The 15102-nt window shown below is 43.0% G+C and overlaps 6 protein-coding genes across 7 annotated transcripts; 3 read left to right on the top strand and 3 right to left on the bottom strand.

The window, feature by feature from the left end:
* Positions 1–1013: 1013 nt before the first annotated feature.
* On the bottom strand, positions 1014–3188 carry LOC6600664 (T-complex protein 1 subunit zeta). Its single transcript, XM_026989348.1, has 2 exons — positions 3012–3188; positions 1014–2630 (listed from the first exon to the last, which is right to left on the bottom strand). Exons 1-2 carry the CDS (start codon positions 3146–3148, stop codon positions 1172–1174), a joined length of 1596 nt encoding a protein of 531 aa, XP_026845149.1. The 5' UTR covers positions 3149–3188; the 3' UTR covers positions 1014–1171.
* A 956-nt stretch (positions 3189–4144) lies between these two features.
* Positions 4145–6109, top strand: LOC113565952 (phosphatidylinositol 4,5-bisphosphate 5-phosphatase A). The gene has a single exon (XM_026989366.1). The coding sequence runs from the start codon at positions 4307–4309 to the stop codon at positions 5822–5824; it is 1518 nt and encodes a 505-aa protein (XP_026845167.1). The 5' UTR covers positions 4145–4306; the 3' UTR covers positions 5825–6109.
* A 1375-nt stretch (positions 6110–7484) lies between these two features.
* On the bottom strand, positions 7485–8628 carry LOC6600663 (ubiquitin-conjugating enzyme E2 G2). Its single transcript, XM_002025832.2, has 4 exons — positions 8465–8628; positions 8206–8287; positions 7877–8136; positions 7485–7812 (listed from the first exon to the last, which is right to left on the bottom strand). The coding sequence occupies exons 1-4, from the start codon at positions 8505–8507 to the stop codon at positions 7694–7696; spliced, it is 504 nt and encodes a 167-aa protein (XP_002025868.1). The 5' UTR covers positions 8508–8628; the 3' UTR covers positions 7485–7693.
* A 1831-nt stretch (positions 8629–10459) lies between these two features.
* On the top strand, positions 10460–12064 carry LOC6600662 (WD repeat-containing protein 18). Its single transcript, XM_002025831.2, has 2 exons — positions 10460–11244; positions 11296–12064. Exons 1-2 carry the CDS (start codon positions 10477–10479, stop codon positions 12016–12018), a joined length of 1491 nt encoding a protein of 496 aa, XP_002025867.1. The 5' UTR covers positions 10460–10476; the 3' UTR covers positions 12019–12064.
* A 672-nt stretch (positions 12065–12736) lies between these two features.
* LOC6600702 (UPF0184 protein CG14818) lies at positions 12737–13298 on the bottom strand. Its single transcript, XM_002025830.2, has 2 exons — positions 13149–13298; positions 12737–13097 (listed from the first exon to the last, which is right to left on the bottom strand). Exons 1-2 carry the CDS (start codon positions 13225–13227, stop codon positions 12880–12882), a joined length of 297 nt encoding a protein of 98 aa, XP_002025866.1. The 5' UTR covers positions 13228–13298; the 3' UTR covers positions 12737–12879.
* A 413-nt stretch (positions 13299–13711) lies between these two features.
* Positions 13712–14651, top strand: LOC6600701 (APOPT family protein CG14806, mitochondrial). Of its 2 annotated transcripts, XM_026989364.1 has the most exons (4): positions 13712–13740; positions 13835–13856; positions 13917–14168; positions 14256–14651. In XM_026989364.1, exons 1-4 carry the CDS (start codon positions 13727–13729, stop codon positions 14475–14477), a joined length of 510 nt encoding a protein of 169 aa, XP_026845165.1. In that variant the 5' UTR covers positions 13712–13726; the 3' UTR covers positions 14478–14651. The 2 variants fall into 2 exon arrangements, with proteins under 2 accessions (XP_026845165.1, XP_002025865.1); XM_002025829.2 differs by lacking the exon at positions 13712–13740 and having other exon boundaries at positions 13797–13856.
* The last annotated feature ends 451 nt before the right edge of the window (positions 14652–15102 follow it).

Raw genomic sequence — 15102 nt, 5'->3', positions numbered from 1 at the left:
CTTTGTGGGCAACAGAGACATATCACAGAAGTCTCTGAACATTAGGCGCTCATGGGGACAGACAGACAGACATATCTCAATCGACTCGGCTATTGATGCTGATCAAGAATATATATACTTTATGGGATCGGAAACGATTCCTTCTGGACGTTACACACATCCATTTTCACCACAAATCTAATATACCCCAATACTCATTTTGAGTGTCGGGTATAAGCACCAAGTTATCATAAACAGACCTAGACAAAACCATACCTTACACTACGTGAAACACGCATAGACATACGCCACATAATTCACAATCGCCCCCCTCTCGCCGCACAGAGATCCACAACGTTCAATAATACAGACCCCATGCAATATATTGCTAACAAAATTCTTGAATTTCCAGAAAGTTCCAAAATCCTACACAATATATAATCAACACTATAAATATTTATAGTTAATACCTAAGAGCACTATACATATGTATTTATATTTAAACTGAAACAATAACCCTGGTGAGCCAAGGCCTCAGGAGCTATAGCTCCAAATCCTGTTATTTTTTTGTTTTAACAATTTATTATTATTGTTTGGTTCCACCGTTAAATTACAAAATATAAAAATGTTATCAGAGAAAGTCCACCTCGGAAATATACCTACCACGAGACAGGCGTTGTCTCGCTAAATTTATTTAAAAATCGTTTCTATGATATATTAGGAGCCGAAAGACCCTACCTTGGCCATCTTTACTTAGCTCAACTTAACGCCAGACCCGACTTAGCATTTATCACGACCCCAATCACCTGCCAGACCAGAATTGGCCTCCACTTGGCCACACGGCTATTCACCTAGCATAATACATATAACAATAATAACAATTTGAAACCAATGGATTGTATTAATTATTCATTAAACAAAATAGAAAATGACAAAATAACTTTATTCAATTATAGTATTAGCTTTTAATTTGAAGCCAATGTTTGTATTAATTAAACAGTAGTCTTAATAAAAGAATTAGAAATGCATTATGATGGTGTATATGTGAATACTTTTAATCGCTGAAACATTTTGAAAATAGCTAGCGAGTGTACAATTTCAATTTTGTTTAGTTCTGAATTGTTTTTGTGGTTTTAGTCGCGGGTATAAGTTATGCATTTACTTGATTAATCGAGTGAGTCGGCTGAGAAGATTAGCCCTTGAGGCTGGTCATGCCCGCACGCATTACCTCGTCGACGAGCAGCAGATTGCTGGCAATTATGGAGCAGGAGTTGAGTATCTGCTTTTTGACGATGTAGTTGTCGTAGACACCCATATCGACGGGCTTCATGGGCTCACCGGTGGCCAGATCGAGCCCAACTAGGTCCGGGTGCAAGCGATCCTCGACGGTAAGCTTCACGATAGTGTCCTGGGCGTCGTATCCACTGTTAACGGCTAGCGTTTTGGGTATCACCAGCAGAGCATCAGCAAAGGCTTGCACTGCCAGACGCGCCTTGCCCTTGATGGTGTCTTTGTATGCCACCAGCTCGTTGTAGGCACGCACTTCGAAAGCGCCAGCGCCAGGTACTAGAACTTTGTCGGCAATTGTGTTGTTGATGGCTCTCAGGCCATCACGGATGGCATCCTTGATCTGAGTAATGGTGTGCTTATTAGGTCCCTTGATCAAAATGGTGACCGAAAGCGGATTTTTGCAGTCTTCCACAAATGTGTACTTGTTCTCACCCAGGACATGCTCGTAAACTACACCAGCGTAGCCGAGATGCTCCTCTTGAAGATCGTCAAAGGAGTTCATGGCGGTACCGCCGCAAGCCAGAGCCAAGCGCTCCATATTACGGCGTTTGGCGCGACGAAGAGCCAGAATTCCCTCCTTGGCAAGGGCATCTAAGGAAATAGGATCTATTCCCTTCTGGTTGATCAACACGAAAGTCTTGTCTGTGCCATCGCACACCGACCGTTTCAGTTCAATCACCTTCTTCACACGCTGATCAATAAATTCACGTTCAGCACGGACGAACGCCTCCCGCTCCTCGGCCGTCTTGTAGAAGAATCCCGAATTGACCTCAGCCTTCTCGTACTCCAGGGAGACATTGGCGGTGAGAATGTAGACATTCTCCAACCGCTTGGGCATGTCCGGATGGCGAGCGCCATGGTCCATGACCAGTCCACGCACCAGCTGCGTGTCCGTGTCAGTTTTGTGCTGCATTTCCATCAGCTCAACCATGTGCAGATCAACAGGCTTCTTATCGTTAGCTATGGTCAGAACAGCTTCCACACACACCTCAGTGAGCAAATCGGCCAGGGCGGGATGCACTTTGGTCTTCAGACTGGTGTTCGCGATCTCCACTAAATTCTTCTTGTTGATTTCCACGGGCACTTTGACCTTGTCGAGGACCTCCAGCGCCTTGTCGCGGGCCTTCTCAAATCCCTCGGCCATGATGCGGGGATGCAGACCCTCAGACAAGTAGATATCTGCCTGCTTGAGAAGCTCTCCAATAAGCATCACTGTAGTGGTGGTGCCATCTCCAGTGGAATCATCCTGGGCCGTGCTGGCCCTGGCAATCATCGAAGCAGTTGGATGCTGGATCTGCATTTCATGAAGCAGGACATTGCCATCCTTGGTTATTTTAATATCCCCGGCTCCAGAAACCAACCTAGAATATTCGAGAAATTTTTGTTAGTGTGCGTACGTTAAGCGCGTGCGTCACTCCTCTTTCTACAGTTTCGCTATCCGGCTAATAGCAAGGGAAACATTTTGTCCCTTGCCTTGACCTAGACTCAAAATGTTAGTTTCTCTTATCTTATTATTTTCAGTAATAATCTATGAAATCCGTAAATCTTTAAGCTAGTTCTGTGGTTCTACAGTACCGTCAGCTGGCACGATGACGCATGCCGCTATTGCAGTTCGTTTCTAACCTTAAACATCACGGGGCACGGCATCTGTTTCTGAATGCATGTTTTTCGACTGTGTTCTGTCGCTAATGAATTTAAACTCTGGTGGCTAGGATGTCACAGTAATAAAGGCAGTTACTTACATTTTTACTGTTCCCTTGGGACCCAGGTTGGTGCGCATCACATCCTGCAGACCTTTGGCGGCACTGATGTTGATGGACAGAGCCTGAGCGGCACGGGCGAACTCGGCCTTGGGATTCAGCAAACTGATCGAAGCCATTATGTTATTTATTTATTTAGTTTTCGTTTAAAAATTGAACAATTAATTGAAAATTTCCTTATTTCAACACGCTGAGTCGAAAATGCAGACAACAGTATGACCACACGCAAAAACCGATTGTTTGCCCAAAAACGATTTCATTCATAAGTCTGTTATGCGATAGTTTTTAAACTAGTCGCCGCTACCACTTACCATACAGTACATAGATGTGCCAGTTCATATAAAGAATATGTAAACGAATTTTCTGCGTACGCTCCCAGGGTATTCGGCTATATACGTATATCCGTCCAGTTGGCATTCCAGTTGAGCTGGGATCAACAATGCGGCAGAAATTGTAGTTTGTTAAGCTGTTATGACATTCGAATTTTCCAAATTTTTCTGCAAAGGGATAGACAAAACGCAAAATTAATATTCTTAGCCGTCTCTAAACACATATCCCGGCTATCAATCAAATAACTGAGACATTATTTGTGACATTGTAATGGCCTTATGACATTAGACTTTGAAGCTGGACTAGCTGAAAAAAACAGAGACAGCCCTATGGAAAAAGCACGCAGTGAGAGCGAGAGAGATATATGCGTCTAGTTTGTCCAGCGCTGATCCCAGCTAAACTGGTAGACCGACATGACATGTATGAACTGACACATCTATATACTGTATGGTTAGTGACGAAAAAAAGACATGAATTCTTTATGGTTTCTATACGAGTATCATCTCTTATCTGTACTTAAAGTAAAAAAAAACTGCGACTCCGGAAAGACACATGCCTCAGTCCCAGTGTCAACAGGCTATTAGATTGGCCCTCCAAGTCCAAAGCTAATATATATTAAAGTTATAATCTTATTCATAATTTTTTAAAACGGGCAAGGCTAAGCTACCCCGATATATATCGTTTTCTCCTATTAACAAATATATTCACACCCATGACAATTGACTAATAAGCTACAAATACTACGTAAACACATAAGTCACAAAAGCTGTTTTGTTGTAATCTAACCAATTCAACGTGAAATCGGATTGCACACATAACAGCAGGTGGTAGGCTTTATAGTGCAGCGACGCAAATTAATTATCCACTATTTACAGCTTAGAGGTAGCATAGTACACCCAACAAATTTTAGTGGAGGTATTTCTATTCGGTTTCTATCTCTGTTCACAATGAGCCACAATGAAGACCTCAGCTCGAGTGCCGAGAAAACAAACGACGTCGAGGCGGCTGCTGCTGGCAATTCACGCCAACAGCTGGGAACCTATCGCGTTTATGTGGTCACTTGGAATGTAGGCAGTCGCTTTCCGGACAACATATCACTGCGCCAACTGCTCAGCTTGGATGATGCAAGCGATGCTGCCATCTCGGAAAAGCACTTGCCGGACATATATGCCATTGGACTGCAGGAGGTGAATGCACAGCCACAGCAACAGGTTTTAAGCTTGTTTAAGGAGGATCCGTGGACGCACAAGGCAAAGGAGCTTCTGCGCAGCTACAACTATGTGTCGGTGAAGTCAGAGCAAATGCAGGGCCTGCTGCTGACCATGTTTGTGCGGCGCCCTCACGTGGAGCACCTGCATGACATCGAGGCGGAGTTCACGCGTACTGGCTTTGGCGGCATTTGGGGTAACAAGGGCGCGGTGAGTGTTCGTTTCACAATGTATGGATGTGGACTGGCCTTCGTGGTGGCCCACTTGGCTGCCCACGACCATCAACTAGATGAACGGATCGATGATTACAAACAAATACTGGAGAATCACCATTATCACGTGAAACACTATCGTGAGATATACGACCACGATTATGTCTTTTGGTTCGGTGATCTCAACTTTCGGCTACAGGGCAACGACTCCTCAACAGAGGTTAGGGAGGCGTTGCGCGATGAAAGCCAGCACGAGACTCTTATAAAGCGGGATCAGCTGTTGCATGTTCGGGAACACACACAGCAAGCTTTCCAAGTGATGCACGAACGAATGCCTGCATTTCCACCCACGTTTAAGTACAAGGAAGGCACCTCCGAGTACGATTTGAAGCGTCGTCCCGCCTGGACGGATCGCATCATGTACGCCGTGCAGCCGTCGAACCGTCAACGTGGCATGCAGCTGGCCATCGAACAGTGCTCGTACAAATCCCACCCAGTCTACAACATCAGCGACCACAAGCCGGTCACAAGTGATTTTACTATCAAGATGTATCCAAATGTTCGTGCCCCAGGTGTGAGTTTCTCCCCGATTTCGTTGTGGAGCATTGGTGATGAGAACACCGTGGAGTACCACAAGCAGGCGGAGTTCGAAGAAGGTCCCCATGACTGGATAGGCATATACCCCGTTGACTATGCCAGCTTGGCGCACTACTCTGCCTATGAGTACGTCAACCAGGCTGAGTCGCCAACTTCATCGGACTCGAACAACGAGCGCGAATACTTCGATACGCCTGCCCCGCATCGGCGTGGCCGCCACCATCATCGGAATCGCCAGCGTCTGCGGCGCCAGCAAGAGACGAACGGAGAGCAAGTGCGCATCGACTTTGCCGACGACGTGGAGCTACGGCATGGTGAGCAGTACCTGCTCATCTACTTCCGCAGCACAGGATCGCGGGGTGTGACCAGCCTGTCGGGGATCAGCAACGTGTTCGTGGCTGAGAAACGACGCGGTTCGCCTTATCGGACTGAGTACCATGTTGACTAGCTAGCCGAGGCGCTGGACGTCACTATTATTTAGTCCAATAGCAACCTGAGTTCGTTTCGCCCTATCAACTGCATCCATTCTTGTTATGATTGTCATTTTGTGATTCTGTTTAGTTGGTTGCCTGTTAATATAGTATGTATGTACATATTTGTTCAATGTTTTTTGCAATGACCCCGATATGTGTGCCTGTATGTCCGCAGAGGACGTGTACATATACCTACAAGCATTTAGTTATACATATGTACACACATTGTTATAGAATTATACAGAAAATCCAACAAATAATGTTCGTGTACTTGCAGCTTGGCCATTTGGAATTACTGTATTCATTTCGCCATTTATATTGCAGTTTCATGGAATTAGAACCGGTTTGTCAATTTCATAGCGGATAATTATACTAACAAGCACGTGCTGCTCTAACCCATCCCGCCCTCCCACTATGTGCTAGAAAACAAAGCCCAGTTGACCAAAGCTACTTGGTTGAGAGAGTAAATTCAGCCAGCTTCGGCCGCTGCTGGGCTTTTCGACTCGTACAAAATATGAAAAGAGCAGTGAATTCATACAAACAAAGCTTACATACATTCCCTTGCTGACATCAGTTACCGTCTTTACCGTCCCGTCTGCTGAGTTGAACATCTTAGTAGAGTATGTCGCAAACATATCCTGTCACAACTATCTAGCTGGCATAACTATAGAGCATGATGGTGAAACATATCCCTGTCAGATATGCACGTTGAATTCGCCCAAAATTATTAATGGGTAAACAAATATTTCCAGTGGAGTATACTCGTATGTAGTTGTTATTGCTAGGTGCATACATATAACATACTATGTACAAACATATACACATGTGTCTAACTCTTAATATTCATTCCCTAAGTGTATTTTATTCTGAATGATATATAAACTTACTTAAAGCAACGTGTTATATGTATATATACATTTATATATATTAACATATAAAACTATAACCAAAAATGTAAAGGATTTCAACTTAAAACATTTGTTTTTTTTTTCAAAACACTTCTGCGAAAAATTCGAAATCTTAGACTTCCTACTATGCCTTACGTACCTACCTTGGCCTTTGCAAGTCACTATATAAATATGTACATATGTGTCTTGTTTTTATGTACATAAATATGCATATTAAAATTGATCAAACTTGACTGCTGCTTTAATTGACTATTCGCATGTCTCTTTTTTTATTAAAAGTAGCAAAGATAAATGGGTGAAGCCACTAAATAATGTGCTTATTCTTGATTTTGCTAGAAGGCTTTTGCTTCAGGGCTAGAAGTCAGACTAGATTTTCCCACTAGATTTAGGCTATGTTCCCATCAACGGACAAGCCGGAAAGAGGTTCCATTCTCTTCCTGATATACAGCATTATTGCGATCACAGAACAATTCCGTGATAATACATACATACAAACGTATGTGCATATATCGTGAATATTAATAAAAGTCCGACAAACTGTTGTGCAGAGGACCCAATATACGCATATTTATACTGCTTCAGAGTGATACGATAAACAACTTATGTAATTTTATGTGTATAGTGCTCAAAACCACGAACCACCATCCACCATGCATTCCAACTCCACTAAATCGGGTGGACATTGAAGGATGGTGTACGAAATACGAATATCAACATCAATAGTGTATACAATACTTAAGTCGGGATGAACTGTTGCCCGCTTGTAGCTAACAGCCGATTTTATTGCTATGTTTCTTGAATCTTGCTAATGTGAAAGGTTGTCATCGGTTGAGGGTAGAGTTGTATCGTAGAGGCTTTCCCACAACTTTCCGCCCGGCTCATAGTTGGATTTGTTGGATAGGATGGATCTAGTTTCGTAGCGAACGAACCTCTGGTTTATGTTGCCAATCCGAGTGTTTTTCGCACCAGACGTCGAGCGATACTATTGAACTCTTCCCTTCGCTCGCGCCACATTATGGCCGCATCAACATTGGCGCCACTCTCGTCGTTGGGTTCTAATAGTATTAACCACAGTCATAAGATCAGCGGCAATTCGCGGGCCGACGAAGTTTTACTCACCCGCCAGCATGCTGACCACGCTAAGCAAGATCTTTTCCACGCTTTGGACTGGACTCCACCGTTCTGCCGACAGCTCGTAGCCCAAGGGATCGTCGCCGGGCGCATGTAATATTGATATGCAAACGCGGCCATCAGCAAAGATGTTTGGATGGAACATATCACAAGTGAATTTCATTTTTGGCGGACTCAGTGGGTAGTCGGGTGGAAAAACGAGTCGTGCGGGAAATACGCCTCCCTCGAAGCAAGTGCCCTCGGGTCCACTGCAAAGCGCACATAATGGATACAACTATAAATGATAAGGCACTACGATGGCTAGAGACAGTACTCACGCAATTAACGCCTCCCATTCGAAGAAGTTGTCTTCACTAACGGGCCCAGCTACGATTCCTTCCGGTGGGTCCAGCGTTAACTCTATGAGAAGCGTGTCATTCAGCTGATAAACAAAACTAAAAAATTGTTGCAGCAGACGCAGGGCACAGGCCTATGCAGTATTTGGACTTTGGCGGATCTAACAACGACAACATAATCAACGCCAACACCCGCACCAGCACCCGCGTCTGCTCACGCACCATCATCCGCCCCACTTACGTTTGTATTCCGCCATAAGGCGACGAAGTGCGGATCCAGCCATTGCCCTTCTTTTCCACTTGAGTCAGTCCAGGTGTCTTCGTCTTTTGCGACGAGCGCAGCGATCAGAGCTCGGATACGGCGTCAATTCAAACACGTCGTAGTAAATAAGCTTTGTAATATTTATTTATATAAAATATAATACAAGTATGTGTTTTTGTCAATGTCTGCCCCAAGAAAAAAATTATACTACGTCAGCAGGGTTGCCAGGCTTTAATTCACTGTTAACTAAACAGTGCCAGTGCAGCGTCGCACTAGCTCTCTGTTAACTAACAGTGTTATGAGCAATATGAGTCATCTTAAGCAGATGGACAGCTCCAATACTCGTATTCTATTACACTTCAAGACCAGACTAGTCTGAAAAAACTTACACGATAAATTTGTGTTTGTTGGTTGGTAAACCATATGGCCATATGACATTAGAATTTGCTAACTGTCTAGCTGCGAAAACAGTCTTATGAAAAAAGCATGCAGTGACAGCGAGAGAAATATATGCAGTGCTGTGAAAAAGGATAAATGGATATTATAGAATTGTGGAATTAATTACGTTTTAAAACAGTATCTTTATATAAAATTAACTAAATATGGTATACAAATGGCCATACTCCGGTTGACAAGCAACAAGTCTTCAAACAACAGCAACGTGACAGCATAGCGAATATTTTTGGTTGAACTTTTTTGTTTAAGCTTGGTTTTAGTCGATATGCGTGGGCAGGGCTGAGCAATTTATAGAGTAATATTAAAATTGAGCAATAAGAACGATTACTCTCTTTTTTTGTTTGACCCTTCTCGCTAAGACCTTTTTTACGCAAAATGCAATAAAATCAAGTGTTTAAGATAAACCAATCAATTGGAAAATAGATTCAATAATCGGATAAAATTATGTGGGCATGGCTAAATGTTCTATATAGCTGGTAATATTCGACGGAATATCAAAAACGAGGAATATGTAAAATATAACTTGAATTTGTCAGTATATTTACGGTATATTTTTCAAATGAGACGGTATATTTTGGTATATTTCGGAGGGTCGGACGGTATATTTTATGGATAAGTCCGCAGTCACACTAGTGCTCACTCCGAGGCTTTTATAGTGATGTAAATTTGAATGAAAACATCGATGTCGATGTCTATCGATGTTGTCAAAATCAAACATCGATGTTGGATTGATACATCGGATTTATTTTTCGATGCATCGATGTATGACCGCGAAATCAGGACCTGATGATTGCGATGGGAAAATTAGTGACAGGCAGTTGTGGTACTGTTTCTGATACTGAGTTTTATTGAACAAACGGATCTCCTTATATAGCTAGCAGTGGTACTCTTATTGTATGGGAAGGAACGCACAGGCTCCATGTGAGAGTATTTTTAGATAGGGTACACTTACTCTGTGCGGGGGTTACATTTCAGTGCATTTACTTAGGTACTTGGCAGCAATAGAGTAAATAGTTTATTGCTTCATCCTGCAATTGTCTATTCTTAGTTGCTAATGTAATTTTCGTGTCGTCATATTCATTGACATGAAGTGACATGGACAATTGTATTTATGAGTATTTGTGTATGAGATTGTACTGTCTATTCTGTAATATTAATAACGTATATAGTCACAGACACAGAACAGTACCCTTCCCAAACACACAACGGGTTGCCTTCGAATGATGTTAACGGCGTTCGCAGTTTCATATTTAAACAAATGTATACCATCTATAGTAAATATGATTCATTTTAAGTCACATATGTTTACTTAATTTGGCATTCCTGTGTTGCTGCTTACAGAAGACAAATACGCAATGATATGAAATTAAGCTACCGATGTTTTGCAAAACATCGATGCATCACTCAACATCGGTATCAGCAAAAACATCGGAAAATATCAGTAAACATCGGCAGAAAAACATCGATGATCGATGCATCGATGTTTTTTTACATCACTAGCTGGTTATCAATCATCGCTCGCACGTGCACCGAAAATGGGAGATGCTGTGGAAGCTTTATTCGTCAGCGCCTGCAGCGAGGAAAACACAACATGCAGCGTCCAGGATCTGCGCACCGGCACCGACCTAATGAAGTACAAGGGCGGCGGGAATGCCCAACACCACAGTCTGGCTATGATTGGGCTGAATTATGTTCTGGCAGCCAACACAATTAAGCCTTTGCTCCACGTCTGGCCTATCAATAAGCAGGAGCAGATGTCGAGCCTGCGATTTGTGTTGCCAGGCAAGGCCAATGCTATGGCCCTCACTCCAGATGGCGCGTACCTGGTAGTTGGAATACAGGAGAGCATTTATATCTGGCACATGAGCACTGGCCGCATGCTGAACACCCTCTCGAAACACTACCAGGCCATAACCTGTCTGCGCTTCACTGACAATGGCGAGCGCTTTGTCAGCGCCGGGAAAGATGGGGCCGTTCTGGTCTGGGATCTCACCTTCTCTGTTGCCCCGCTAGACAACGGCAGCCAGGAGGGCAGTGAGCCTCTGTACAGCTTTAACGATCATGGCCTGGCTGTGACGGATCTGCACACTGGAATTGGTGGCATTCGCTCCTACTTATACACAGTGTCCCTAGACCGCTGCTGCAAAGTATATGATTTAAACGGTGGCATCATGCTCCTCAGCATTGTGTTCCCAATAGCACTGCACAGCGTGGTTGTCAATAGGATGGAGACCAGCATTTATGTTGGCTCCGCCGAAGGCAAGTCGTTTGTGTTTCACAATTGGAGAGCGCCACGGATGAAGGTGAGTGACTACAAAAATAATAATAGCATGGCTAATCATGGTTTATTTCAGGAATACCATCTGGAGGAGGACGATGCTCAGGCCTTTATCGGCCATACGGTTGGAAAACCCATAACCTCCTTGGCTCTGACAATGAATGCCCAACTGTTGGTCTCTGGCGGTGAGGATAAGCAAGTCTGCGTTTGGGATGTTGCGAGTCGGCAGCTCATGAAGAGTATTCCCCAGAACGGCGTGATCACTAATCTGAGAATCCGTCTTCTCAGTCCCGCCATTTTCCAGCCGCAACACAAGCAACCACAATTATTCGCAAACAGTCTCAAGCGGATGATCACGCCTCCGGATGTTAATGATTATATTGAGTTGCTCGTCACCAACGAGTACCCCAAAGCACGTGCCAAACCAAAGCTAAATTTTGACAACTGTAACTTGGGTCCGGAGGATCAAAAAATATTACAAAAAATGCAGCACGTAAATCTGGGCGCCGATGACGTTGACGTTGACGATGACGATGATATTGAATTTGACGAGGAGGCGCTGAAGTCAACTCGGCAATCTTCCAAAGTTAAAGATGAAGATGTGGCTTTAGCGGTCGAGGAAGACTTTCATAAGGCCCATTTCAATGATCCTGCAGTACAGAAACTTATCGCCGAAAACCGACGACTCAAAAAGAAAAACGAGGAAGTGCTTCAAACCATGGCGAAGTATTTGGTAGACCATTCGGAAAGCGGTAAGGGTCCTCCACAGAGAAATCGCAAGAAAGCTCGTAAGAACTAGTGGTTGGCTCCACCCGTGCCTTTTGTTTACTTAGATTATAGCTCATTACTATATAATAAGAAAAACTTAAGACTGTAAAGAAATCAAAAACCAGCTGTCCCAAAATGGGCAGTGCATTTTCAATTATCCGCTGTTAACTTTCAGGCTGCAATTTTTATGCAAGAGTGTCAAAGAGTACGGGCTAAATTTCGTGTAAATTTATGCAGATAGAAGGAATCTATCTTCGTCCGTCTATCTCGAGGCTATAAGAGATAGACCAACAGAATGTTGTGTGTGGACTGCTCTTATATCACAGTTTATTAAAGAAAAACTGCCCCCATCTAGAATTTTGAAGACACGAGAGTACTAAAGATGCTATATCATAACGAATAGTTATGTCTACCAGATTGGAGAATGATTCTAATGAAGAAAATGTTCTTGTATATGCATCAGCCGGATTGTACTTCGGTGGTGGGATAATCGTACACTCTAAAACTTCGCTTCCAATGTTCTGACTGGTTTTCAAGTGGCCCAGTTACTTGTCTTCGTGAACTGCTTAAGGTGGAAAGTAACTTCGCAAAATATCCGGATAAAAGCTTCTTACTCAACGGCGAGTTCACTTTCAAGATTGAGTTCTTAAAAGACGAGAAGTCATACGCCAAACCGAGGGATCGAAACAATTGGCCTGATCCCCTATCCTCCTGATCCTTCCATCATTATTCGTAAAAATACACATACATTCTAGTTCATATATACGGGTGCTAATAATTATACGAACAAATATTGCTATACGTTTACGTACATATGCATACAAACAAACAAAAAACAGGAACAATCTAATACAAATGAAGAGAGGTACAAACAAAACATTGGAAATCAGCTTTACTTCGATACATTATCATTATTCGGCTGTCCATTCATGTCATCATCGGCAGTCTCCTGATCCCCAGATTTGTCCTTCTGCTCCGCGAGCTGGCGACGGATCTCCCTATTGGAGCTTAGCAGCTCCCGTAGCTGCGACATGATGTCATCGGTGCGCTGTTCAACTGCGTCCAAGGCGCAGCTGAGGGCGTCCAGGCTCTGGTTAACATCTTCCATTTCTGTGAAAAGCCATTGTCGTTATCAATGCTGTGCAATCTCGCCTAGCTAACCTTGTAGATCTGCTTCCGGCACATTTGCTTTTCCCGGGTCGCTGGACGAGGTGGGATCGTGGTTGTTCTTGGGCGACATATTCCTTAGCTGCGCTTCCCCTTTGCAAAATTAAATTTATTTTTATTTCTCCGATGGAGATTTAATGTCACGGGACAGCAGCTTGAATGCCATTTTCTCTCGATTTTCAACACTGAATAGATATACTAGACAAATATACCGATACAGTATCGAATAATGCTCGTATTCCAGTGCACTTTCAGAAGTGCTTAGCCAGAGAAATATATGCTTCAGTTTCAGGCAGCAAAGCGGTAAATTCATACTCTTAAATAACAGTTCTCTATACATATATGAATCAGCTGTGCTCGTTGATGAACTGGCAAACCACCACTTCACACAAATTTATCGTTTTGTTTGTGTTTCATACTGCTCTGGTATTAAGGTGTAGTGGAATACGACCATAAGAGTAGTGAGGATTTTATGTGTGATGGCCTAAAAGTTACCTAGACAAGATACACATTTCGCTAGGAATGATTTCGTATGCATTTTATACAAATCCGGGAAAGTACATCCCGTCGTGATGGATATCGATAAGTAAGTTAAAGAAAATTTTCACGATAGTTTTCTACCTTGCCCCCTGACATAACATCTATTGACAAATAGAAATGTGCTTTAAATACCAAACGAGAATATTGTTTACACAATTTAACGTGAGTCTGAGTGGTATGTGGCGGCATTATTATAAAACTCAGAGGTTTCAAATTTATTAGCTACCGCGATGTTATGCCACAAAGCAGGCACCGAAAGGGAGCCGTCCTGTTGGTCTGGCCCATCCGCCAGATCCGAAGACCGTCAGCTGCGACTATATAGGTCCGCCAGATCCGCAATCGAACCTCCGCCCCTACGTGAGGCACTACGATGAAAACGAAACGGATCTGGCTAAGAAATTGCGATTGACGCGCATCGAAGTGGAGGCTTGGAACGCGAGTTTCTGGACCAAGCACAACAAACGATTCTATGAGGTTAGCTGGCCCCAGTTCTTTTTCCTGGCCATCTCTCTTGTCATCTCTCTCGCTCTGATGAAGACTTAAAACAAGTGTCGTTTTTAGGAGAAAGAAGACTTCATACGACTGCACAAAGAGGCTGGCACCGAGGACATCTCGGCCGATCGCATGAGTGAATTCTACAAGACCTTTCTGGACAAGAATTGGCGAATTCATATGATGTACAACCTCTCGTGGTATCTGAAAAACTTTGACATGCTCACATTGGCGTTCATGGTGCAGGTCCAAAAGCTTCTGACTCGCAGAAAGAGACGAACAGGAGTCTGAGTACTCAGAAACTAGTTTCGATTCGTTTTGTTAATTTGATTTGTTTCGTTTTGTTTTGTTGGATCGGGTAGACTACACTCGAGTATATGTATGCACCAATTTAGTTCTTAGGATGAAAATTTTTTGAGTATTTAAATAGACAAATAAAGTGAAACGTTTCAAATGATTGCAAAATGGTTGCATACAATTTACTTAACACTTATGGAGATGAAAAAAAACGCTTTCTGGATAGTTAATATTCTTAATTTTAAGGCGAACTAGTTAAATAAAATAAAATAAAATACAATATATGTATATTCGTATGTCTACGTATTCAATGAAGGTTGTGCATATTACATTTATTACTCCTGTTGAGAAACAAACTCGCTTTCATGTCTACTCGCTCTACCTTCTAATGTCCATTGTACGAATGCAAAAACTAATAATCGTTATAATTATGATAATATAATAATGGTAAACAAAAAGGAAGGCACACACGCATAAAGTCAAGTGGCGGCACTCGCTGGGGTCTATCTCTGTGGGGCTACAAACACGATGAATAATATTGTGATGATAATGATGCTGAGCTGATTGTGCTCTTTGTGGTCGTGGTGCTTGGGGTTGAAGGGAGGGTGGGGTGGGGAGG

Source organism: Drosophila persimilis, unplaced genomic scaffold (genome assembly GCF_003286085.1).
Source record: "Drosophila persimilis strain 14011-0111.01,24,50 unplaced genomic scaffold, DperRS2 tig00000233-arrow-arrow-pilon, whole genome shotgun sequence".
Lineage (NCBI taxonomy): Eukaryota > Metazoa > Arthropoda > Insecta > Diptera > Drosophilidae > Drosophila > Drosophila persimilis.
The sequence above is the reverse complement of the archived record's forward strand: the minus strand, read 5'-3'. Positions and strand labels throughout refer to the sequence as shown.

Bases quoted from the DNA above. Each gene is read 5' to 3' on its own strand.
- LOC6600664 (XM_026989348.1), bottom strand. From the start codon at position 3,148: ATGGCTTCGATCAGTTTGCTGAATCCCAAGGCCGAGTTCGCCCGTGCC. The intron at 2,631-3,011 runs GTAAGTAACTGC...CGAATATTCTAG, and splicing joins CCCAAGGGAACAGTAAAAAT to GTTGGTTTCTGGAGCCGGGG.
- LOC113565952 (XM_026989366.1), top strand. From the start codon at position 4,307: ATGAGCCACAATGAAGACCTCAGCTCGAGTGCCGAGAAAACAAACGAC.
- LOC6600663 (XM_002025832.2), bottom strand. From the start codon at position 8,507: ATGGCTGGATCCGCACTTCGTCGCCTTATGGCGGAATACAAAC. The intron at 8,288-8,464 runs GTAAGTGGGGCG...CGCTTCTCATAG, and splicing joins CCTTATGGCGGAATACAAAC to AGTTAACGCTGGACCCACCG. The intron at 7,813-7,876 runs GTGAGTAAAACT...TAATACTATTAG, and splicing joins CGTGGTCAGCATGCTGGCGG to AACCCAACGACGAGAGTGGC.
- LOC6600662 (XM_002025831.2), top strand. From the start codon at position 10,477: ATGGGAGATGCTGTGGAAGCTTTATTCGTCAGCGCCTGCAGCGAGGAA. The intron at 11,245-11,295 runs GTGAGTGACTAC...GGTTTATTTCAG, and splicing joins GGAGAGCGCCACGGATGAAG to GAATACCATCTGGAGGAGGA.
- LOC6600702 (XM_002025830.2), bottom strand. From the start codon at position 13,227: ATGTCGCCCAAGAACAACCACGATCCCACCTCGTCCAGCGACCCGGGA. The intron at 13,098-13,148 runs GTTAGCTAGGCG...GGCTTTTCACAG, and splicing joins GCCGGAAGCAGATCTACAAG to AAATGGAAGATGTTAACCAG.
- LOC6600701 (XM_002025829.2), top strand. From the start codon at position 13,812: ATGTGCTTTAAATACCAAACGAGAATATTGTTTACACAATTTAAC. The intron at 13,857-13,916 runs GTGAGTCTGAGT...CAAATTTATTAG, and splicing joins TATTGTTTACACAATTTAAC to CTACCGCGATGTTATGCCAC. The intron at 14,169-14,255 runs GTTAGCTGGCCC...TGTCGTTTTTAG, and splicing joins ACAACAAACGATTCTATGAG to GAGAAAGAAGACTTCATACG.